Source organism: Hibiscus syriacus, unplaced genomic scaffold (genome assembly GCF_006381635.1).
Source record: "Hibiscus syriacus cultivar Baekdansim isolate YM2019G1 unplaced genomic scaffold, ASM638163v2 tig00110378_pilon, whole genome shotgun sequence".
Lineage (NCBI taxonomy): Eukaryota > Viridiplantae > Streptophyta > Magnoliopsida > Malvales > Malvaceae > Hibiscus > Hibiscus syriacus.
Window position 1 is genome coordinate 725,162 of NW_024062712.1, and position 27,264 is coordinate 752,425.

The 27,264-nt window shown below is 33.1% G+C and overlaps 1 protein-coding gene and 1 pseudogene across 1 annotated transcript; both read right to left on the bottom strand.

Annotated features, from left to right (window-relative positions):
• Window positions 1-1,467: 1,467 nt before the first annotated feature.
• LOC120121699 lies at window positions 1,468-25,526 on the bottom strand (annotated as a pseudogene).
• Window positions 18,163-19,360, bottom strand: LOC120121700 (NAC domain-containing protein 83-like). The gene is made up of 3 exons (XM_039141013.1): window positions 18,868-19,360; window positions 18,507-18,769; window positions 18,163-18,419 (listed from the first exon to the last, which is right to left on the bottom strand). Exons 1-3 carry the CDS (start codon window positions 19,046-19,048, stop codon window positions 18,240-18,242), a joined length of 624 nt encoding a protein of 207 aa, XP_038996944.1. The 5' UTR covers window positions 19,049-19,360; the 3' UTR covers window positions 18,163-18,239.
• Window positions 25,527-27,264: the final 1,738 nt, after the last annotated feature.

Genomic DNA, 27,264 nt, shown 5'->3' on the forward strand with positions numbered 1-27,264 from the left:
CGCAACGAGAAAATCGCAATGCGAAATGAAAATCGCAATGCGAAATGAAAATCGCAATGCGAAATGAAAATCGCAATGCGAAATGAAAATCGCAACGAGAAAATCGCAATGCGATTTTCATTTCGCATTGCGATAACCATTTTCGCGTTGCGATAGCCATTTTCGCGTTGCGATAGTCAAATGAATGTCTAATAAGTGATGACAACTGAACAGATCATAGCAATGTTCAAACTCAAGTTACTAATACATGCCTAACTGAAAATGTTAAAAGTGCACACATAAAATACACATAATGCAAGTTTTGTTAACATATATACTCCTTTTGGTTTGAAAATGTTTGGTTAAGTACCTAGAATTCAATAATAATTGTTAAAAGTTTATGCATGTTAATCCTCGTTGCCTTTTTCATTTCGCATTGCGATTCTATCGTTGTGATTTGCATTTCGCATTGCGATGGTCAAATGATTGCCTTTCGCAATGCGATTCTGACTTTCGCAACGAGATAATACAGAATCGCAATGCGAGTTTCAAAGTTCGTAACAGGTTTTAGTTTCGCAAGCCAAATTTTGTGTGTATATATATACGCAGCAGCAACAACTCATAACCTAAATCCCTAAATCGCAACTCATTCCATCTCCATCTATCACTCTCTCCGGCGACATCCGTTCCAATATCCAACGACATCCTTCCCCATCCGGCAATAGGTCTTAGTTTCGCATCTCGTTTGTTTAGTTACAACCATGCAATCATCTAATGTTGATCATGTTTGGATAGATTTGTGTTTTGGAGGGTCATGGGAGAATGTTCATGGTGTTTTACAATATATGCCTTTACCCATGAATCTTCAACTAAAACTGTCATTAAAGAAGTTAACTTATGAAACCCTAATGTTACGTGTTTTAAAGAAATTAAATTTAGAGCCCCTAAGTGGATTTAGGCTATCTTATCAGAGAAATGGTAAAGTTTATTTGTTAACCGACAATGAAGATGTTGAACGATTCATTGCTTACATTAATGTTTCAAGTGATGATGTTACATTGTATGTTGTTGAACCTGGAAGTAGTATTGTTGGGTCAGTAGCGGGTAGTAATCAACTAAGTGGATCTCAAAACCCACAGCCTTTCTCTAATCCAAATCCAAATCAACTTTCAGCACCAAATTCCGGTTTTCGTATTGACCAATTAGACGATGATGAGCCAAGAGAAAAAATTGTGAGTACTAGTCAGTATTCGAAATTTGATCTTGGTCAATACCCGGACTTTGATATTGGTCAATACACGGATTTTGATGATGTTTCAGAAGAAGAAACAGACCCTGCGTGTAATGATTTTGATATTGGTCAATACCCGAATTTTGATGATGAAACACCCGTTGTCGAGGAAGATGTTGTTGATGATAATGAGGAGGAAGTTACGTCTGTGAATGAACATGTTGAACATCCATTCTGTAATTCATATAATCCTGAAGAAGAAAAAGAAGAAGAAAAAGTCCTCGGAGAAAAGAAAATGCCACGGTAGTATAACTGGAATATGCCAGAATTACTTCAGTTACCGGAAGAAGAGTTGGCAAAGAAAGCAGTTGATTGTTACACAAAAGTTATTCGTATCAAGAAAGATGATTGTTTTGATACAAAGGAAGACTTGAAGATAGCTTTGCATACGAAATGTGTGGAAGATGGCTATCAACTAAAAGTTAACAAATCAAGCAAAGATCATTTCGAAACAAGGTGTACGATTGACAAAAACTGTACGTGGCGTATGATTGCAAAGAGGATAAAAGATTACGCAATGTTTCAAGTTAGGACTTTTATTGATAAACATACATGTTCAAGAACCCAAGTTTTTCATTACCATAGACAGGCAAACAAAAAGGTGTTGGGTGGTTTTCTGGCTGAGTTAAAGTTTTTGAATGGCAGGGTATATCGGGGACATGAAATTATGACTGACATGAATGCTCGGTTCAAGATTAGTATATCATATTCTCAAGCTTGGAGAGCCAAATGTTATGCCTTGGAATTGTTGAGGGGGTCTCCAGAAGCATCGTTTGCCCAACTGCCGGCTTATTGTCACAATTTAAAGCTGAAAAATCCTGGGTCGGTAACTCATATCAAAACAGATAGAGATGGATGCTTTGAGTTGCTGTTTATCGCCATTGGTGCTGCGGTTAGTAAATCAATATAATTCTGTTGACTCATTTCTGTTAGTTACATGCATTTCACATTTAAATGATTATATTTCTTGTATATATTATTTTGTAGATTCGTTCGTTTATTACTTGCATGCGCCCAGTTATTATAGTTGACGGAGCACATTTGAAAGGTCGATACCTTGGAGTAAACTTATTAGCAGTAGCCATGGATGCTAACAATGGGATATTGCCAATAGCTTACGGGGTTGGCAAATCTGAAACCTCTGATTCATGGACATGGTTTATGGGGCATCTTAGGGATTACATAGGTCCTATTAGCAATCTGACAATCATATCTGATAGGGCAAACTCAATTGACAACGCTGTTAGAAGGTGTTTCCCAGATGCTTTTCATGGACTTTGTGGTGTTCATTTGTATAGAAATCTAAAATCAAGGTCTGTTGGTATAAAAAAGCACAAATGGACATACTGGAAGGCTGTAAAGGCTTATCGGGAAGTGGATTTCAATAAGCATATAAACTGTTTAAGACGTGTTTTGCCTCAGTGTGCTCAAACACTAGAAGATGTCGGGTTTGAAAGATGGTCAAGAGTACATTAACTTGGAGCAAGATATGGTTTCATGACGTCTAATAGTGCAGAATCAATTAACGCTCTAAGTCGTCATTCCCGGAAATTACCCATTACTATGTTAATGGAGTTTTTTCGAGCCTCTATTCAACAGTGGTACTACAAGAAAAGAAACCATGCAGGTATTATTTCTTTGAATTCGTAACTTATCATATATTTTACTAAGTATTATTTATTTAAATTTACAGGAACATTGGAACATCGTGTTACACCATGGACTGAAAAAAAGATAACGAAACGTGTTGTGAATTCAACGTCATGGAGAGTTGAACCATGTTCAAACACTTTGTTTGAAGTACTGGATAATAACTTAAATGGGCTTGTCGATCTAAATGCAAGGACGTGTAGTTGTATGAAATGGCAAACATCTGGTTATCTATGTGGCCATGTTATAAAAGTTGCTCTTCATCTAAACCAAGATGATTCAAGCACATACGCTATGGATTGCTACACTACAGAAGTATATCGACAGACTTATGCCGAGATTGTCTACCCTATTTCACATCCTTCTGAGTGGGACATACCAGATGACTTACAAATAGTTTTGCCACCAGCCATGGACAGAAGGCTACCTGGCCGACCAAAAAGTCACGATCGTATACCGTCTAAGGGTGAAGAGAAGAAGAGATAGACATGTAGTCGGTGCAAGGAAAGTGGTCATACAAGGTTGACATGTGGATCACCAGTGCCATCACAATCATCTTTTCCTCTACCAAAATATGGATCATCATCAAAATCCAAAGCTCATATGGTGTCAAGAAAAAGGCAATCAAAATCGCAATCATCTTTAAAATCCAATCACAACTGGCTTCACCTTTTGGGACTGTTAACTTAGGTGATTTTTAAATGCAAACGTTGTATTATGTAGATTTTATGTGTGAACTTTTAACATTTTCAGTTAGGCATGTATTAGTAACTTGAGTTTGAAAATTGCTATGATCTGTTCCAGTTGTTATCACTTAATAGGCAATCATCTTAATGTCCATCGCAACGCGGAAATTACTATCGCAATGCGAAATGAAAATCGCAACGAGAGAATCGCAATGCGAAATGAAAATCGCAACGCTAATTTCGCAATGCGAAATGAAAATCGCAACGAGGGAATCGCAATGCGAAATGAAAATCGCAACGCGAATTTAATTTCACGTTGCGATTTTCATTTTCGCGTTGCGATTCTCTCGTTGCGATTTTCATTTCGCATTGCGATAGTACTTTTTGCCTTCAACATAATGCAGATTGAAATCAACAAAATCAACCATTACATTTCAATCAATTAAACAAGCACAAATAAGAATTATGTTAACATCAATTAAACAAATCAACTTTTACAAATCACCTTTTACAAATCAATTAAACAATAAAAAAATAAGCAATAATTATTAGAGAAAATAACACTTCTACTATTGAATCAACTTTTGCAGCCATACATCATTTTCACGCAGCTCACTTCTGAGATTAACCTGCATAAACCAAACATTTGCTCAAACAACACTTTCTACACATCTAAAACCTACAAATAGCAAATTATTGAATTCTAGGTACTTAACCAAACATTTTCAAACCACAAGCCTATAAACATACCAATTGTTTATGGACATTTTTATAACGCGGATGCAGGTAGGCAGCGTCTCGTATATATCGATCTAGCCATATAATATCGAAACCACAAGCCTACTGCAGCTCTATCTATATCGGTGGGAGGTAGATACTTTATACTTCCTGTGATCAAACGGTCCAACGCCAAGCATACGAGAGGACCACAATCCCCTCTGGGTCCTTTCGTTTGTTGTGGTGCGGTCTCGTCTCTGCTAACTGTAATATTGAGCTTCTTTGGCTTATTGTTTCCAGAACGAGTCCAATAATTTATCGCATCCAAGTATTTAGCCAAATAAGAGCTCCATCCCTTAATAATATCTCTTAAATCAGCCAATGATATGTAATTTATCATGCTGTCATATACTATTGCCTTAAGGGATGGGATCTGAAGCTCGACGAGAAGCCAATGGTTACGTTCCAAAACAGGGATAAACATCTGCAATCATAAGTAATAATTCATTCATTTGCGCACTTATTTATGAATACCTTTAAACTCAATCTAAAATAAACACTAACCTTATCGACCTCCCACCATGCAGGATAAAGTTTAGCTTGTCCATTTCCCAACGTAAATGATTCATCTCGTTGATTCTTCAAGTGAACGGAGTTAAAAGACGTCGGCATAATTGTATACCGTGTATTTCTTTTATTTTTCCTTAAGTTTCCTAATTATTAGAAAACGTGACACCCACGCATCGATATGCTGTTTTACAAAAAAAAGACATATATTAGTAACTTACATAAATTTACAAAAAAAATAATCAAATGAAAATATAAGAAAAATATAAGACTTACCCCTCCATCGAAATAGCCATTGTCTTCGACCCCTAATAATACGCCCCACCAAGACCGATCAAGCAACAAATAGATATCATCATTGAGCTTGTATATGTCAGTGAAACACCCCTGGCTTCGCTCATGTAGATAAAAATCAACTGCGGTCTTAGCCCAAAGGGTGTTATCCAGAATTGTGTCCGGTAGTTGTTTCCTCTTCTCTTCAGATACCGGTATGGTACTGGCCGGTAACTCATACGAGAGCCAACTTGAATCCATCATGTCCGGCACGTCAGAGGGTTTCTCAAGAATCCTACATATGACGCCATGTGAATCGGGCTCTTGAATGGTGGGAGGGACCTCTTCAACGATGACAGTGGCCTCTTGAACGGTGGGAGGGGACTCTCGAGGAATGATAGGGGCCTCTTCAACGATAGGAGTGGACTATTGAGGGATGATAGGCGAGTCAGGCTTCTTCTTGCGGTGTCTTTGCACTATTGGGGTATACGGAGACTTAATAGCACGTGCACGCCGTCTGATGCATGAACTCTATCGTGCAAGAAAAACCCGACGTAAAGCATCCACCTTATCGGTCCGCTAAATAAAAATACAAATATCAGTAAATAAACAGACATGATATTTAAACAGTGAAAACAAAGATAAATATATTTCAAACTTTCAACCAAAAGAAAAAACAAAGACAAATACTAACTTCACAGTGTTAAAGTAAAACGTTTAGCAGTTTTGGCATCAACCGAATAAATTTACTAAGCAATCTAAGTGAAATGGTTAATTTAAGTGAAATTACGAGTAAATTTATCATCAAGTTAAATATGGAAAATCTTAAACTTACCTCGTTGCGTAGAGTATGAACCTCATTCTGCAACGATACTACCATCTCACGTAGAGCGGCAACCTCACCACGTAAAGTAGACACCTCCACACGCCATGCACCATCGTTATCGCGTAGAGTACCGATCTCCTCACGCAAGGCATTGACCTCATCACGTAGCTCCCTTGACTCATCCCGTGGAGGTGGAGAACAGGGAGATAGAAGTCGTGGCATCTTTGTCGGTCGCCTATCATGAGGTGATGGTGGAGAAGAGACTCGATGATGTGACGGGATAGGTGATGGCTCTCGTTGTAGAGGTGTATAGTCGGGTCGATCAGGTGATGGCTCTGGGTGAGGTGATGGCTCTCGAAGTGGAGGAAGTGGAGGCTGCTCATCATTCGTGCCATCAAAAAAATGCTTACTAGCTTGCCACCAATCAGTGGCAAGCTCAGCCTCCGTGGGTGTCAGTCTCATTAATGGAGTGTTGGCCTCCTAAAAATATAAAAACTAAAACAAAGTTAAACGTATACTATTAATAACTTGTTTATATATGATAGTATTTGTGTTAACTTACATTATTTATTGTCGCATATGGTATTAAGTCTTCCCAATCCAACATACGCTTCCTCTTCCAGGAAATAGCCCTAGGAATATCATCTGAGGATTTTAATGCATATGTCCGCATGCTGGGGAAAGCCTCGAATATCCAAATCTACAAACAATATAATAACAAACATTAGTAATTGTTAAATAATTAATTATAATTTTGAAAACATTATATAGAAATTCTTACCTTAAAGGCCCAAACAAAGCCTGACAAAGTGTATTTCGACCCATTGCCCCGCAAACTTTTGCGGTCATCAAAGGCAGACGACAACTTAGTCCAGGTAGCTTTCCATATATACGAACCCCACGGAAACAGATTCCATGCATTTAGGTCCTCTACCAATAATATTAGCTCCTGAGGAATAGGTTGTCTGGCCTCTCTGCCTAAAAAGCCGGCATACAAAAGTAGTAGAAGGCATACTCGGACAACATCGACGTCATTCATCCGAGTAAAACCATCTTTCTTATTAAACAATTTCTTCATGTCGTCGACGTGTAAGTTCGGCTTCTCTATTGACTCATCAGGAAAAACCCTGGATAACCATGATGGGCGGGTGATATGACGAGTGTACCGACCTACATCATCATGTCCGAATCGTAGACCAGTGATTAAGCAGAACTCCTTCCGCCCAAAACAAGTATACGCCGGTGGAAAATGAAACCATATCTCTTCCTCACCACGTTGTATACTGTCGGGTAGATCGCTAGTCATGGTCTGAAGCCAAAAATGGGTCAAACTAGCATCTCCACCCGGATGCTGTACTCTCAGCCATGGCCCGAAGCAGGTTTCTTCAAACAATTTTCTTTGTGCAGGTGAAAGCTTCGAAGCAATTGTAGTGGCTAGGCTAACTTTATTCCTTAATGTCAATGAAGCCGAAAAAAATTTCTACAAAAAAACAATAAACATACCAAGTTAGATATACCAAAATTACACTGTCAAGATATACCAAAAACAAAACAATAAACATAAATAGTAGTTTATTCTTGAAACTAAAATTTGCAACACTGTTTTTGTCTTTTGGTTGAAATGAAAATCGCAACGAGATAATGAGAATCGCAACGCGGAAATGACTATCGCAACGAGAGAATCGCAACGCGAAATGACTATCGCGACCAGACAATCGCAACGCGAAATGAAAATCGCAACCGCGAAATAAAAATCGCAACGCGAAATGAAAATCGCAACGCGAAATGAAAATCGCAACGCGAAATGAAAATCGCAATGCGATTTTGGTTTCGCGTTGCGATTTTTATTTCGCGTTGCGATTATCTCGTTGCGATCGTTATTTCCGCGTTGCGATTTTCATTCTCGAAACTATTCTTCTTCTGTATTACTTCAACCAAAAGACAAAGCAAAGACAAATACTAACTTCACAGGCTAAACAGTTTAGCAGTATTGGCAGCAATCGAATGAATTTAATAAGAAATCTAAGTGAAATGGTTAATCTATTATTGAAATTACCAGTAAACTTATCATCAATCTCAATATGAAAAACCTAAAATAATGCAAAAATTTCAAAATAAAAATAAAAAAAAACTAACCCTCGGAGGTTGATTTTCCATTTCTGAATGATTGTGAGGGATTTTTGACTGTGAATGGTTGTGAGGGATTTCGCCGGCGATGGGGACGGAAATCTTCGGAGATAGGGACGGATTTCGCCGTAGAGAGTGAGAGATGGAGATGAGACTGAGTGTTGTGTTTTTGGGTTTGAGGTTATGAGTTGCGATTACTGTGGACGGTTCAGTTTCCGATTTATTAAGAAAAAATTCGTGTTTGGAATTTGAAAAAAAAAATACGCGTTAATACGAATGGCGCTATGTAAATCGCGTTGCGAAAGTCAGAATCGAGTTGCGAAAGTCAGTATCTCGTTGCGATTTTGTATTATCGCATTGCGATAGTAAGTATCGCATTGCGATAGTCAGTATCGCATTGCGATTTTCCCAATTCGCGTTGCGATTTACTTATTCGCATTGCGAATTGGGAAAATCGCAACGACATTGTATACCATCGCAACGCGATTTCCAACTATCGCAACGCGAAATGCAACGCGAATTTGCGATAATGGAGATCGCGTTGCGAATTAGCGATCGCATTGCGATTTTGTTGGTCATTTTGGAAAATGCGGAAAAAGTTGGTTAAAATCGTATATTATATGAGATTTTTGGTCACTGAGGTTATTTTCTCTTTTAAAAATTACATTCATAAAATTATAGTATTACATTAATAAGAAAAATGCAACCAAACTTAAATAAAAACAATCAAAACAATCCTTAACTTTTAGTAATATATCAAATATTTTTATGGTACAAATCCATATTTATAAAATGACACTAAAAATAATACTTAATTTATTTATATCTATTTTGTTTTCGTTTCAACAAATATAATAAAAATTATTTTAATTAATAACAGTAAAAAATGAAATTTTAGTTACAATTAAAGAGTCGAGATATTTTCTTATTAATTCAGTATGTCACATCACGTATTTAATGATAGATAATAGTATTGTTTCCACTTTATAATAAAATTTAAAACTTAATGTCTGTTATATAAGTTTTGAAAGTTTGGTGTCTAAAAATATCATTTTAATATAGTTTAATGTCCATTTATGTTAATGAAAAATAATGTCCAATTAAAAAGTAATAGCTAAAAATTATGTTAATAAAAAAAGAGTAAAGTACACAAATAGTCTCCGACTATAAAGTACTACTTTATCAAGTTCATCGACTATTAAATACAAAATAGTCATTTGACTATAGAGTGTTGCTTTGTTGAGTCTCTCTACTATTAAAAGTTATAAAATGATCACTCAACTATTCATTATGTTTAAAACTCATTATTTTTCGTTAAAAATTTGATGTTGCCTAAGTTGGACGTTAACATGATCACTTAGATATGACAGTCAATTGAGATTTTGTGATCATATTTTATCATATCACAGTCAGTAGTTAACGTTCAATTAAGAATACCAACAACTTTTATAGAAAATGACGAATTTGGAACATAATGAATAGTCATGTGACCATTTGGTAACTTTTAATAGTCGAGGGACTCAACAAAGCAACACTCTATAATCGAATGATCATTTTATAACTTTCAATAGTCGAAAGACTTAATAAAATAATACCCTAAAATCGATGGACCATTTGTGCACTTAATCCTTAAAAAGATATCCATTTATACGTCAATAAAAATTATGCATATATGAAAGATCTACATATGGATTATATAAATTATGTTTATGAGTAGTAATTAAATTTGTATTAAACGGTAATAGCCAAAAATTAGCTTAACGTTCAATAAAGATAAATAAAAATCATTGTGATTTTTATTACAAACTGTAAATTTTTTCTTATTACATTTTGAATTCAAAAAACAATAACTAAAATCAAAAGAAACGATAATTAAACGATAATGTTAATATCTTTATTAATAAAACAAATTGCACATAAAATATTACGAAATTTTAAGCTAATGAGATCTTATGCATTCACGTGATAACAAAATAGGTTAACAGCTAAAAAAGTAGGTTGTAGTTTGTAATGTTAATATTTTTATTAATAAACTATGTTACTCTTAAAATGTTACCAGAGTTTAAGTTGTCGAGACCTTTGACATTCCTATAATAATAAAATAAGTTAATAGTTGAAAATATTATGAATATCTATAATAAATACGGTTACGCCTAAGAATGTCATGATTCACTAAGAAAGTAGGTTGTTATCTAAAATATTAATTTTCTTTGTAAAAAAACCGGTTGCAGAGTTTAAGCTAATGGGACATTATACATTCTCACGATAACTAAATAAGTTAAAAAGCTGAAAATGCTATGAATATCTATAAAAATTAAAAAGTATTGATATTTATGGACAAATATCAGTACTTTGCAACCTTCTCATTTTCATATTTTTTAAAAATTCGAAAGTATTAATATTTGGGGAAAAGTATCAATACATTGTAGTCTTCTCATTTTCATTTTTTTTTTCAATTTAAAAGTATCGATATTTGTGGAAAACTATCAATACTTTAGAATTAAAAAAATGAAAAATGAGAATCTTGTAAAGTATCAAACTTTTCCACAAATATTAGAGCGTAAGTATAGATATAAATGAAAAATTATCGAACATCATAATATAGGTATCGATATTTTAACTATCGATCATCTTCATTAACTTTTTCAATATATAAAAGTATCGATCATCATCACATAATTATCAATATTTTTAAATTTCGATCTTTTCATAAACTTTTTTAATATTTAAAAGTATCAATTATTACCGTATAAGTATCTATATTTTAAATTTCGATCTTATCTTCAATTTTTTCCGATATTTAAAAGTATCGATCGCCAAATATTAAGTATCGATATTTAAATTTTTGATTTTTTTCTAATTTTCTTTTATCTTGGTTCACTATGAATAGATATCAATACTTCTTTATTAATAACATTCTTGGGCGAATCTGGATTTATTATAAATATTCATAACATTTTTAACTTTTTAACATATTTTGTTCAAAACTAAAGTAACATTTTAGACGCAACCAAATTTATTACACAAAATATTAACATTCTAGATTTCAATCTATTTTCTTAGTGGCTGCTAATATTCTTGTGTGCAACCTGATTTATATATATATATATATTTATGACATTTTAATTTTTAACTTATTTTGTTATTGTGGGAATATCTAAAGTACCATAAACTTAAACTATGGTAACATTTTAGGCCGAACCAGTTTTATTACAAAGAAAATTAACATTCCATATTGCAACCTACTTTCCATATTGCAACCTACTTTCTTAGTGAACAGTATCATTCTTGGATGCAACTGAATTTTTTTATAGATATTGATAACATTTTGAGCTTAGATATTCATAATATTTTGAGCTTCTAAGTTATTTTGTTATCGTGAGAATGTTTAAGACCCCCATTGGCTTAAACAAGTAACATTTTAAGCGCAATCGATTTTATTACAAAGAAAATTAACATTCTAGGTCACAACCCACTTTCTTAGTGAATCATAACATTATTGGAGGAAACCAAATTTATTATAGATATTCATAATATTTTTAGCTTTTGACTTATTTTCTTATCGTGTCAATGTCTAAGGCCATATAAGTTTAAACTCTTGTAACATTTTAGACGCAACTAAAATGTTAATAGTATTTATCAAATTTACCATTTATAATTTATTTTCTTACCATTTATAATATTTTAGGTTCAACATGTTATGTTATAACGATTGATAACTTTTTCAGTTCCATATTATAACATTTTATGTTCCGCTTTTAACCTATAAGATAAGTTTTCTGGTTACACCATTTTAAGTTATTATAAAATAGTTACAACATAATATATTACATATAAGTCAACATTTTCAATCGCGTAAAACCAATTTTGATAAGATTTTTTTTTCAAATTTTCGGTTGTACAAATTTTTAACTTTATATTAATTTGTCTTTCCTTAAATCCAACTTCTCTTCCCTATATTATCAAACTAATTAAAAAATGCAATTTTTGCTTTGTTTGCTTTTTAGGCATTCTCGCATGCTTAGTACCTAGTGATTATACAAAAAATTAGTATATCGGAAAATGAACTTAACATCGATAATCATAAAAGAAGGATATTGAGTATTTTCTAATAGGCTTAATTAGAAATTAAGTGTAAAAATTATACCATTTTTCTCAAATATATGTATATTTTTTCTTCTATTCATCTATGTGTTTAACGTTATAAGCGTTATTACTTTAGGTGCCCCAACCGTAATGTCCGTTAAAAAATTCTGTTTAAGTGACACATGTCACATTCCAGTAATTCTGAGAATTTTATTTAAAAAATTATTATTTTTAAAAAAATAAACCAAATTTCTCTTAAATTACAAAAAAAAAATCTCAAATCCTTAAAATTCCTAGATGCCTAGCCCTAACCCATCGACATTGTCCTTGTCGATTATGATTGTCAGCGTTGATGTCATCCTTGCCATCTTCCTAGTCAGGCGTCATCATCTTTAATGTCGATTAGTAATCATGATCGTGTGGAGTCGTAATTTGGAGCATCGAGGGTTTGTCGGGTACACATTGATTGGTCGTTGATTGGTTTTTGTTTCAGTGGCTTTTCATGGGGTTATCGTTCATCATATAGAGGTGAGATCCGGTGGAGGTTCATCGACATCAAAGTATGGTCGGATGGTGTGGGTTTAGGAGTTTAAATTAGAATTTTTAAAGTTTTAGAGTTTTTTTAAGTTTTTCAAAATTTGTGGGATTTTTTAAGTATAATAATATTTTAAATTTTAAATTAAAATTTTAAAATTATCAGAACATGACTATGTCCTTTAATGATAGAATTTAATGGTCGTTACAGCTGAAACACCTAAAGTGATAACATTTGTAACGTTAGACGTCAAGATGAATAAAAAAATTTGGACACTTGTTTTAGAAAAAAACAATTTAGTTTAAACACTTATTTCCTAATTAAGCCTATTTAATATTTCTGTACTAAAACATTATTAAAAGAAGATAACGTATTGATAATTAAGAATAGAATTTTGTACTTATTATCATATCTAAGAAGTATGATATTGTGATTCATTATTTCACCTAAAGTTACATATTTCACTGCATTGTTGATTTGTGATATTTAAGTCACAAATTATCTAGCATTTTTATTAAACTTAATTATTTAACTATATTAGTACAGTAGACGCCTATTTTTATCCGAAAATTTGTTTTAATAGTATATAGTATATTTAAAAATATCTATATAGTCTTTAATAGTTATTGAAAATATATATAGTGTATATATTATAGTATATATTATACAGTTTTCAAAAATATATATAGTATATTGTATGTGTATATTATATTTAAATATATATATATATATATATATATTAAAAATATATATTATACATAGTATATATAATATATATTTTTAATATATTTTTTAGAATATATATATATATATATATATATAATATTAAATAGTAGTATAATATATATTATAGTTTTTAGGCAAATGTATATAGAATATATTATATATAATTAGTATGTTATTATTAATAATATTAACTTATTTGTTTTATTGTCATCTTTATTTCAGGGTATAATTCAATTCGGAAGTCCAAATCCAGTTTATAGTTCAAGTTTTGGGGTCCAATTCGTTCAAGGTCCAGAGGAAGAATCCAGAAAGAAAGGGTTTAAACCCAACAGAAGGACCCACCTAACCCAACATGCAAATTTGTCAGGGACAAAGTCCATAACCAAATCCGAGTTAAGGTCCAACAAAGGCCCAACAACTTACCTAAACTAGCAAGCAAGTGGGAAGGCCCGTTCTAGCAACAGAGTTTTATTCTTAACCCTCAGCGTCGCATCATCCCATTTCTGGAATGCAGATCAAGGGCTTAGATCGAAGCAAATTAAGGGTTTTAAACCCTAAAAGTTCACACCAAAGTGCAGTCGCATGAGAGCCGTTGGATCAGGCTCTTCGATCCAACGGAAATAAATTCAAAGAGCCCAAGAGCCATCATCAGATCGATCAAATATGAGTGAAGACCTCGCGCCGGTAAGCCACGCACCACGCGCCGAACAGAAACTATGTCCGAGCCATTTCAGTCGATTTTCTTCAGAAGTATTTTCAAACGAAGAAACAGAATAAATGAAACCCAAATAAGCAAGAAATCTTTCCAAAGGCAACACAATCAACCGAATAAAACCCAAAATCAAGAGAAAAACAAACATACAATGTCAACAACATTGAGAAAAAGGCAACAGTGAACCCGTCTGAAACTAAATCAGAACAAAAAGAGAAAGGGAATCCCCAAAATCAAATCCCCTTTTTATGCAAAGAGGACATCGAATGGGGAAAGTTTTTCGTCTATGTAAACCCTGCACCAACTGAAGAGAGGCATAAGCAATTAACCAGTTTTGAGCATAAAAACACACACAAAAAACATGAGAGAGAGTGAGTGTCACTTAATTTGTGTTTTGATCGTTGTTGGAGGAAGAGTGATCGTCAGGAAGCCAAAAAGCATTCGGGAACTCGAAAGGTCATAAAAAATGAAGGTAAACGGTGAGCCTTCTCCCTAAGATATGTGTCGGTCCGAGTGGTTTTTGGGTGTATGGTTCTTGAGGTTAAGTTCAAGGTGTTGAGAGGAGCATTCTAAGGTAGATTAGGGTTTTTCGGCCATCGTGGGTGGTGGCCAGAGCGGTGGTGATGTGGTGGTCGTCGGGGAGGTCACAATCGGCTTTTATAATTGAGGGGAGATGGCTGAGATGATTTAGAAGTGTTTTGTGGAAGTGTCGCATTCTAAATTTTTCGGTAACTTTATTAATTTTTTTGAAATTCTGATATCTATTTGGAAGTTCTCATTCACAAACTGCTACCATGCTCTCTCACCTCCATTGTCATTTGATTTTGTTTTTCTTTATTCCGTAAACGCTCATGCTGCCATGACTCTCACTACCGACACCATATTGTCTGTCGTGACAAACCTTTTTACCCAATACTTTTATTGTCGTCGTTTCGAATAGAGAAGAGTAAAACCGTTCAGTATTTTCTAAAAATCATATTTCCGCCTTGCTCCACCGCAAACCGACCCTAGTAAGTTGTTTTCCATGCATTAATTTTTTTTTTGTGAAATTTCCCATCGTAAATCGGCCACGAAAGGTGTCCTCACGCACCCCCGTGCACGTGTGAGACTACTTCAGGTGGCATAAGCTTCTGAATCGACCGAACCAATTTGACCTTCAATTGAACCGAATGAACCGGTCTGACCCTAATTCTAGATCAATCTGACCAAAGTGAATTTGACCCATTGACCTAACCTGACCCATTAACATGTTGAATTTTTGTAGACCCCTATCTTTATATTTTTTACATTCTAAATCTATTTTCGCAATATGTTTTATCAAATTTTGACGCGAAAGACTGTTTTGTGTCATTTACTGTTTAAATTCATAATTATATTAAGTAAATCGTGAGTTTTAAAATTCTCTTTTTAGTGTTATTTCCGAATGTACTCTGGTGTCTTTAGACTATTCTCCAGTAGATCCTGATCACCTATGTTTCGTTCAGTTCGATTCCACTTGCTCATCTTGAGATACGCGTAAGTATTATTTAGTGACTTTATAGTATATTTTTGTTTTGATATATGGTTTTCGTATTCATAGAGTGATATTATTTTTAGGTCCCCACTTTGCAAAACCTAGAACCACCCGTCGTGGAAAGCGTAAGACTTAACCGGTGTTGAATAGCTATTATGGGTGTCCCCTTGGCCTTTTCTATACATTTTATATGCTATGATATTGTGTTGTGTGTTGTTGTTATATGTAAGCATGCTTGCAAATTGAATATATATATATATATATGACACATTTGATTCATGAATAATGTTGAATCACATTTAATTTGTATACGGATGCATTTTTGATTTTGTATGAGACTAAATCCCAGTCCAAATTCTGAATGAGATTTGATTTTCATCTTGATTTTGCATGAGATTTGATTCCGTCTTAATTCTACATGGGATTTGATCCCGTCCTGATTCTTTATGAGACTTGATCCCGTCTTGTTTTTGCATATATTATATCCTTGTCTTGTTTCTAATTAGGATCTTCTTTGGGGGCTAGATCCCACCTAATTACTATATTCTAACTTGGGTACATTTTCGGAGGATAACGTCTCTATCCTATTTATTCACAACGAAAGGTATAATTGCATATTAATGATGTTACACTGTGACGAATAAATTCTATTGTTACTATTTACGAATTATTTGTGTTGTTATATATATATATATATATATATATATATATATATATATATATCTATTTTACTGTAGAGGTCACACTCGAATTTTTTAACTCATTCTTTTAATTTATGTCAATTCAGATCTTTTCGACTTTTAAGATTACGACAACAGTTGATGGTGTTGCAGGAATCAAGGGATTGCACGCTTCTGATGAAGCACCTTTCATTTAATTCATCACATCTCCAACAAGCCAATCCCTTTTTGATACTCCTATTTTGTTTTTTTTCATCACTTATATCAAATGTACTCATCTTACAAATTTATTTTCTAATGATATATGGTAATGTATTCTTCTTGGGTTCAAACAGTTTAATCTATATATATAAATGAACTTATTATTATTTAAAATTGAACACAAGTATTACATTGTAGATTGTAATTATATTAAAATATTCTAAAAACAAATTTTATATTTAATGAAGTTTGGATCTAATTTATGTACACAGAAAGTTCAAAATTAAATTCTATTATTTTTTAATCTAAAAATCTTCATTTAATTTACATAGCTAATATTATTATTAAATTGTATTAAAAAATCCACCCATGCAGTTAAATAAATATTATAAACTCAATAAGTATACTGGCTTATTTAAAAAAAAAACAAACAAACTCTTTAAATACAAGGATTGAAGCTTAAATTTACGAAAATGTATGACTAACCATATCTTGACCAACTGCATTGTTTCGGTGACTTGTATGAGTTTCCTTCATATATATATTGGTTATTTGGAGGTTAAATTATGGTTTCGGTCCATCTAATGCACTTAACTTCTGGATTCAATCGTATAGTTTTAGTATGTCATTAGTCAATTTAGATAAGTAACATTGAACCTATGAAGCGATCACAATAGTATAAAGGAGTGATATCCTTTCTAAAGATATTAGATTCAAGTATTTATGTCTACGAGACATGTGCAGTTTTTCTAACCGTTCATATTAATACAAAACTTTTTATGATGTAAATACTATTCTTAACAGAAAATCACGTTAGGATTTTCATGGGAATAACTAATATTTGGACTAATTACTGACATTAAATTTTAAATTTAAATAAAACAGCGACACTAAATTTGTAATTTGATTGAAATCTGGATGTTCTGTAGATGGGTAGGCGAGAGAGGTCAGGCAAAATAAATAACATTTTTCTTTTAAAAAAATGTTTTTCATCTTCTTCTTCTTTGGGTTCATTGGCTGACTATAAGAATCCTATTCTGATGATCATGCCATTAGAATTTAGAAGTTGCGCTATGATTAAAGCCTTGAAAAATATTTTGAAAATCCACTTTTGTCTGTCTTTGTTCCCTTTCCCTACGCAACCAAAGCCATTCTTTTTTATCAGAACAACGCATTAATTATTCAGACAACGAGGGAGAATCGATTCACTCTTAAATGTGGCTCGAACCCAAACCCCCTTAAAAATAATGTCAAATAACACAAGCCCTAGAAAAGTCTCTCATAGATTCGATCAATGGAAGCATATTTTACAAAGGGTATCGAGCCCCCATGTGCAGATGTTATTATTAGATAATATACACTTGGATGCCTTCTGTTTCTTTTCATATTTGTATATACTTTTGGTCATCTTCAGGAAAATCATTTGCCTTTTGATGATAAAATTGAAGTTTAGAATCTATGCAATAATTTGTGGCACCACTTTCCCTCTCACAATCATTGTATCGTATTTGAAGAAAAAAACTAAATAAAGTTGGGTAACCAAAGTTCTGGGTTTTGCTTCCACAACACAATTTCTCAAATGACGTTTTTTTCACTGCTTTCTCGTACAACATTGTGAAAAAGAACTAGTGTCCTCATCTAATAACCCACCGGGAAACACCTCGGTAGTTTCACTTGAACTTGGTGAAGTAGGTTGAGGAGGAGGACCAAAGACAGGTGTCTTCCACTGTGAAATCAATACAACTAGCCATGCTGTCTGCACTACTTGTCTGACTTTTGCTACAACCATGTCTTTTAGCTTTTCTCTTCCTTTGAATCACCTTGAAAACTAGCCACTCCCCCTCGAACATCTGCAATATAGAAAACCCATACCCAATAGAAGCACAGCTCTTATGAAAGCTTTAATGGCGGCTGCTATATTTGCAGAAATTTGTTACCTGTGTTGGAAAAAGGGTTCCTGCTGAGGCTGAAAGGCGAATTTGATGCAAGAGCCACCGAGTCTTGGACTCATTTGAACGCTTCTTTTCAAAGAAAACCAAAGCTTTTCTCATTCCAATTACTTGATGGGTTCCGGAAGCTAAAATTGGTTTCTCTTTGCCTATGGGCTTCCAGTAACCACAACCAGCTACTCTCTTGCATTTATTGTTACTGTCATTTCCATACCTCCAGCTAAAGAAATACTTGTTTTCTTTCACATCACCTGAAACCCACACAATATTAACAATGATATATATATATATATATAGGGTTGATACTAAAAGCATTAACGTTGAGAATTAAACGAATGGGCAGACTAACCAGGCAGACTCCATGGATTTGTCTGCAGAACGTCGAACTCGGGAATGACAGAAGCTGGTAAAGGAAGATTCAAAGCTTTTCTCTTCAAGTAATGAACCACAAGCTCTTCATCCGTGGGATGAAACCTATAGCCAATGGGCATCTTCACCCCTCCATTTACAACAAAGTTTTGACCTTCCATGCTAGCTTAAGCTAGTATGTTTTCACTTATCTGAATCCCTCAAGTCCCACAGGCCAGGCCAAACGAAAACCGAACTCGAGCAAGCTTAGCTGATTGAAATCAAGCAGAGAAACCCATGTACGGATAAGGAAAAGGAAACCCACAAAGAAAAGTAAAAAAAGGCAAAAGAAACCGAAAAGGAAGACTTGTAGGGAGAAGGAAGACAAGAGAGGTTCCTTTTATATATAGGAGAAAAGGGTATTGGCTAAACTGGAAACAACTCTTCTTATTTCTGACTCGGAGAGGTCGGAACTTATTCATTGTCTGTTATAAAACAAGTAACCCACTTTGGTGCCAGTTTTCTCTTTTAAGTGGAGCCCTAAAGTCCTCCATTTCCATGGTCCCACCCAACACATCATCCAAGGGCTCATATAATTTTTGTAATACTTTATATTTTCTACATTCCATCCCAATCGTCCACTCAAATACCATCTACTTCACCGCATTATGATTAGTTTAAATAGTTCACCAAATCCTCATAAGAGATGGATGCAACTTTTGAAAAATGATGAGCTTCCATCTTTAGTGGTTAACAGATTTCTTCCTTAATTCCCTCAACTTTGATTTATGTATTCAAAAGAGGGTCACAACAAAGATTTTTTAAAAGAAAGAGAATGATAATCGTGGATATCATCCATTAGAAGGGTCAAATGAAAACTATAAGGATTAGCTGAGGTTCCTTGTGGATGATGAAAGGGAAAACCTTAGAATTTACCCAAAGTGAGAAGTGTGATCCTTTTGTTTCCTAAATTCTAAGCCTTGAAGTTGATCATGAGATGAAGATTTTGTTGTTTCTGGTTAGCCTGCAACTTAATCATGCAGATGGGATATGCTTGTTACTTGTTACTGTGTTGTAATTGTAAGTTTTTACTGGCTTAAGATGGAAGATTTTGCCTAAAGCTTTAAAGTTTTAGTCTTTACTCCCCAACTACTAGATTTGATTCATAATTTTGTTGGTTAAGGAACGTTAATTATCATTTATCTTTTGACTTTTTCTATCTTTTTACAGCTTCTGTTCCCACTAAATTTTAACCGTTTCTCATTGCATAATACAAATAAATTTTTGTTTTCTACAGCAAGTTCGGTAGAAGATTGATTTTAAGAAGTTCATATGAAATATCAAATCTAAGGTTCTTTCACTTGTGTGTTTGAGCGTTGATTTTCCTATTGTAAGACGTGGAATTCAATTCAAAGTATTCAGAACATGTGATAAATGTGAACGTAAAATCATTCACTACAAAAGATTTTTATAATATTTTACTGTCAGCAACGAAATGCATAGGTCATATTTTGTTTATTGGAAATGAATGAAGATCAAGCAACCCCATTGTCCGATTTAAAGAATTCCAACCAAAAACGACCGCCCCCGTTTCAGTATAACTATAGACTAGTCATCTTCAGGAAGAACACCATAAATAACAAAAAAACATTAGACACAGAAAGAAAACAGAAGAGAAGAAAAGTCTATCCCAATTTCTTAATCGAAAGCCTAGTAAACCATGATCATGATATTGATGATGGACGACATCCCATTATTAAGATATCCCATGTTTCTTTTTTCGTTACTTAATACAAAATTTTAATATACTTTAGTATTGTCTTAAGCGACAATCTAGTGTTGTCGTATTTTTTTTCTTATTTTCTTTTCATTTAGATTTAAATAAATATAATATATATTTTGATTTCTTTCTTTCTGCATTTTCTTGATGTATTTGTTTTTGTTTGGTTTTATCGCACATTTGTTTCTTTGATTTTATGGCATGGTTTTCTCTATTATTACGACAGTTTGAAATTCTGTGTTACATTAATCACATCACACCTTCTGATCATGAAAGATCGTTCATAGTTAAATCTTTTTTGTTGTAGTTATCTTCGGAAAACAATCTGATAGGTTTATTCTCAATTTTCACGCTTACATATCGTGTCTAGATTTAAATAGATACAAGTAGATTGTTGACACGTGCTACATCTTTTAGAAGATATAGCATGCATATAAGGAAAAGTTTTAAAAGATTATGTTGCTTTCATTGCATCTTTTCTTTATGAAAATCTGATTTATTATTAAAATATTAATATAAAAGATGTTTTAATATTTTATTTTCTAAAATTTTATCAATTCAAATCTAGCAACCATACGTGATTCTATTTGTATTTTATGACAATATGGGTGGAAGGGATGATGGGGGCCATTATCATATGTGCATGTATTTTGTTTACATTATCATTAATACATTTATATTAAGAATCAAAAGTCGAAACAATTCATTTTTCTTAATTTTGTCATGTGTTTAATTATTACAGCTGTTTCATCATGAATTTTGTAAATGATATTTTAGGGCGGTGTCTTCCCCACATATCCTTTCATTTCCATGATTGATTGCCCTAATATTCAGATTTATGCACCCTCCTCTTTAATTCAATGGATTTGTCATTTCATATATACTTGGCCGAAATTGTTTTTTCTACCTAGCTTATTGTCTTTTAGTTCATGTTCATGAACGAAGGAGTATTAGAATGTTCATGTAGCAACAAAATTAAAATTTTTGTATAATTTAAATATATCTTATATTTTTATCTGTAATTTAATTTTATATTTCATAAAATTTTAAAATTTTGAATTCTATTAATTTAATATAACTTAATAAAAATTCAAATTGTTAACCTAAAATCCCTTTTGCAGCTGTCCCGAATTAGTCTTGTCCGAATGTAACAAGAATTAAGGTCTACATGATCTCTATGTTATTCATTAATATGTTCCATATATACTTCACTTCAATAAGCACGCATGATTACGTGTTTGCATCTATATTTACAGGTTGTTGGAGTTTAGTGTTATCCTTTCGACGGACCGTACAAATTATCATCAAGGAGAAAGAATGCTTTAACTTGAATTGTCAAATGTCCTCAAGATAATCAAACTCAAAGACTTCCCCTACAATATTCTCAGTAACTACATCTTTTAAGGGTTCGTTTGTTTCATAGAAAACAGATTTCAGAGAGTAAATTTCGTAAAACGAATTATATTTTCTAGAAAACATTTTCTGAAAATGATTTTACAGTATTTGGTTGATGTTGTGTAGATTATTTTCCATTGGTTGATAAATTTTCTAATTTGTTTTACTCTAAACATCAAATGTTATAAAATAATATTATTTATTAACAAAATAATAATATTAATTTTCAAATATTAGAATAATTTATCTAATATTATTTATTTCAGTATTATTATTAAAATATTATATCTAAAATTAAAAAAAAATTATTATATCTTATTAAAATAGAAATATTATAATTATATTAAATATTTATTAAAATAAAAATAATATATTATTAAGTATATTAATTACTTATTAAAATGATAATATTATTAAATTATTAAAACTTAAAATATTAAAATAATAATATTATATTATATTATAAGAAATATATTTTAAATATTTAACAATTCAATAATATTATTTTTATGAAATTAATAAATATAATTTAATAATTAATATTTTATCAAAATGATACTAAAATAATATATTAATATTAAATATATAAAATAATAATGTTCTGATTGTTTATACTTTGAAGTGAAAAGTTCGTAAAATGACTTACGAAAAATCAGACCGTAAGTCATTTCTAGAAAATGCAACATAAATTCAGTTGATCAGGAAAATAAACTATATTGACCATCTATTTTCCGCCAATCAAACACTGAAAAATGAGAAAAATATTTTTCGAAAAACCAATTACAAAAAAACAAACAGACTCTTAGTTTTCACTTGCATGTGGGTGTCAGGTCGTTGCAGATTTAAAAAGTATTTTTTGTTTGCAAAAGAAAAAAATATTTTTTTACGACAGATCACAATTTTAAAATGAGATGAATTCAAATAAAATTTCAAAATAAATAAAATAATTAATTAATCAAAAAAATTTAAAGTGAACACATATTATCTCATAAAAATTTGATTCCACCACCGGTGATGAGAACCAAAACTTTAATCTCCCCACCCTTGTATCAAAATACTAATTAAATAAAAAATAATTATTTTAAATTATATTGTATTAGACAAGTAAATTTCATACGAGAGTAAATTTTATTTTGTGATTGAAAGGTAATCTAATTCCTATAAAATTATAAAAATAAAAATGAATAAAATGATGAAATGGAAATTGTAACTCAATTATGGTCTTGGGAATTTTTTTAGCGTCGCCCTTAAATGTGTAACTCGACATGTGCTGGTCATTTGCTGTTTTTGAATAAAGTCAAATTGAGATTTGGGTAAGATGGAATTAGGCCCAAACCCATATTCAACTCAACAAATATATATTAGTTTAATGAAGTTTGTCTCCACATGTCCATGACTCGTCCATCATATTTGTGCAATAAAAGCCAAGCCGAAGAACATCAGGAATGGTTTCAGAAAGTAACAATTTTATCTACAAACATATAGTGGGTTGCATCTTTAAAAGGTACAAAAGATGGGGTATGATATGGGATAAACAATATGGTTAAGGGCAAGACTTAGTGCTGTTGTATCAACTCTGGGATGAGCTTTAACAGAAAGGAGAGCTCTTTCTCTGAGAATTCAAGCTTTGAATTTGCCTCACTCTCCCCATTCCCTTCACTCAAGCTCTCTTCTCCGATAATCACTTCGTCCGGCTTAATCATGCCATCCACCACCGTCTGTGAGATCTCTGCGACAAAATCGACGATCACTCCATTGATTCCCATTAAATATTGCATGCAAACTGCCTCGGGCACATTGCTGCAATTAAAAAGGCAATACTCAAAGTCAGATACATGCATTAAAAAAGGTCTTAGTTCTTAGCATGTTGCAAAATCTAGCAACTTACTTCAGTTTGCCATAAGTGAGGAGAGAGATTAGAGTGTTTGATCTTACGCACTGCGCCAGGATCTTTAAACACTCCTTTGATCTCTGAAACAATCCCTTGCAAACCACCTTCCAAGCACACCTTCATGGCCTCCTCCAGCGAATTCCTCCGAACATCGTAGTAAGTTTCGGTCCCGCCTTCTGTTAAAAAGTAGACCTGTCGGATTTCCCCCAAAATAGAAACATTAATAATCCTAAAACCAACCGAACCAAGCATTAAGACTGCAGGTTGAATATCTTACAGGATAGTTGTTCTGCAACTTCCTAACAAGTTGAGCTGCATCAGGCTGAAAAGTAGAGAAGATTATTGGCCTATCTATGGCAAACTCAAACACCACCTGCCATAAATTTCACATCAATTATAAATAAAAATCATTTATTCATCCTTTTAATATGTATGTTTACCTGTAAGATAACTTGGAGAATTCGAGTGAGATGGTCTTGCTGATAAACCTTGTAGTCATCAAATTTCAACTCAATATTGAAACCTAAAGAAGGCTCCACTTTGAGAAAAGCTTCTTGCAATGTACAAAGTGAATCATCAGTTTCAACATTCCACTTCTCAAATTTCCCATCCTTTGTTTTCCTATATAAACACTTCCCTTCTTTCCCTGCTTCTTTCTGGGGTCCATAGCAAAGGAACTCTGCTAAACACAATTCTGTGACTCTTTTCTCGAAAATAGTTCCCTGAAATTCATACCAATTTTCAAAGTTCAATCTTTGAATAATATATATATGAACAAAGATAGTATGTAAGAGAAATAAACATGCATTCTCTTCAGAGAGGATAACGTCGTCATGGAAAATGACAGGGTAGTCATCCTTTGTAACCTACAAAAATCCACAATGCCTTTCTTTATTTCTTCCTGCCATAAATCCTTTATTTCATTTGACAAAAAAAAAACTCAATCAGTAATATTTTACTTGGAGAAGAACCATTCAGATTCATGTGTTCGACATGATAAGATTTCGATTCTTTCAAAGACTACAACAAATTGGGGGGTACCCCAGAAAAAAGAGAGGAAATTCGTAAGAATTTGAATGGTTACCTGAACATCAAATTCAATGAAGTCAAGGGGAAATTTAGCAGCAGAGTTGAAGGAGAGGAGAGAGTTCTCTTTAATGGCTTTCATTCTTGAATCCGAGCTTTGTAAAATGTTCATGCCATGCCCTCTGTGCCCTATAAGCAAAAAGTTGGATATCCTACACGATGCTGCTCTGTTCAATTCCACCCCTACACCAAAAAAACACCCAAAAATATAAGGCCCCGCCATCATAAGGTTCACAATATAATCATCAACATAAAAAACAAAGGAGAACCCAGATTATAACAATAAACAAGAAATAAATAAAAAGATTGAATTTTAGATTAAAACGTACCATTGGAAAATCGGGTGGAGTAGAGAGAAAGGGAAGCTTTTTCAAGGTTCGGCACATCGGAGACATGAAAAGCTTTAAGAGCAGCCATTGCTTTATTAAAATAAAAAATAAAAAGGCTGTACAAAGGGAATTCTTAGAATGATGGCGAAGATGTAGAGAACAAGTGTGGTATTTAAGGGGGAGAGGGGATATTCAACAGTATATATTATAGATTCCTTCCAATTTTGTATCTCTTTCTCCGTTATAAATTTCACGGCTCATTGCATTTGAAACTTTGAGCTTAAAAAACGGTTAATTTATCTGCTATTCCCGGATGCATGGGAGTGTCGATGGAGATATGGATATCCACTTGTTAAATTAACAAGTGGAAGAGACGTGGAAGGCACTGTTTCGATAAGATAATGGTAATAAATAGTATGGTTAAAATTAGCTAGCAACTTATAACTAAGGTAAGGAAGTGTAAGGCTTCCTACGAAGGATAGGTTTGCTTGTATGGGTATTATTATGGATAAAGGTTGTGTATTATGTGACTCTGATGAGGAGTCTGAAATCATATTTTCGGTGTGTGCCCTTATACTTGCAGTGTTTAGGACAAAGTCATGCAGACTTGCAGGTTGTCTTGTAGGCTGAGGGGTGGAATGAGAGGTTGGAATGGGTGATTTGTAATCTAAAAGGTAAATCTTTAATTTTGTGTATTTTGAAGATTGCTTAGACTAGCTTCCTATATTACATGGGAGGAGTGTAATTTCACACTCTTTAGGGGAATTGAGTGGTCTTCAGAGGTTGTGAATGGGAAAGTTAAAGAAATTGTGTTCTTTAGGTATTGGTTATTTTTATAATAATACAAAGAAATAAATATATTTATTTGAATTTTAAAATTTAAATTAATTAAAATTCAAATGTTAAAAAGTGGGAGAAGATGAGATTTTTGGAGAAGTTTTTACTGATTTTTCTCTTGGTAATTTTACCTAAATGCCCTAAATTTTTTAGCTATAAAAGGAGGTACTCCCTTTCACTTTCAACTCACTCACTTCACCCTCCTCCTATTTTCTTCTATATTTTTTCTGTTCACAAAGCATAGTGAAGGTTTTTCCAACGGCCTTCGATATTTTTTCGATAGGATTTACTCTGAATAAAATATTTTCCTTTTTTACAAAAATGAGCAACACTATTTAGAGTTCTACTTCCTTATTTCGGGTGTATGCAATTTGGAAAATTGTGTTAACCTTGAGGGCAATGTCCATTGTGGGATTACACCAGTCCGAGTGAAATTACTTCTAAGGCAGTGATTACAGGTCACAGTAAAATTACTTGGTCTTCATTTATTTACCTTATTTATTTTTCTAGTTAGTTCTAATCTTTCGTTTTGCAGTAAACTATTTTTTCAACAATTTAGAAGCAATTTTACTTTACTGCAAACACATGATTTTCGCAAACACATGTTCATCCCTGATATATTCAAACTTGAACCGCTAGACGAAACCACAATCGTTGCTAGTCACAAAGAATGATGATTTTCTTTGAGCAATTAGAAGTTGATTATGTCTTATGTGATGCCCCCACAATCGATGAAAATGAAGAAGCTATTGTTGTTCCCCAAGATGATGCAACCAAAGCCAAACACAAGAAGAATAACAAATTAGTAAGAGGTCATATGCTTAATCATATGGATAACAAACTCTTTGACTTGTTTGTTAAAGATAAATCTGCCAAGTTCATCTGAGATACTCTACAAAAGAAGTACGGAGAGGATGATGTCGGAATCAAGAAGTATGTCATTGGAGAATGGTTAAAGTTCCAAATGACCGACGATAAACCCATCATGGGTCAAGTACATGTCTATGAAAGGCTTGTCTCTGACATCCTAGCTAAAGGGATGAAAATGTATGAGATTATCTAGGCGAATGTGTTGATAGA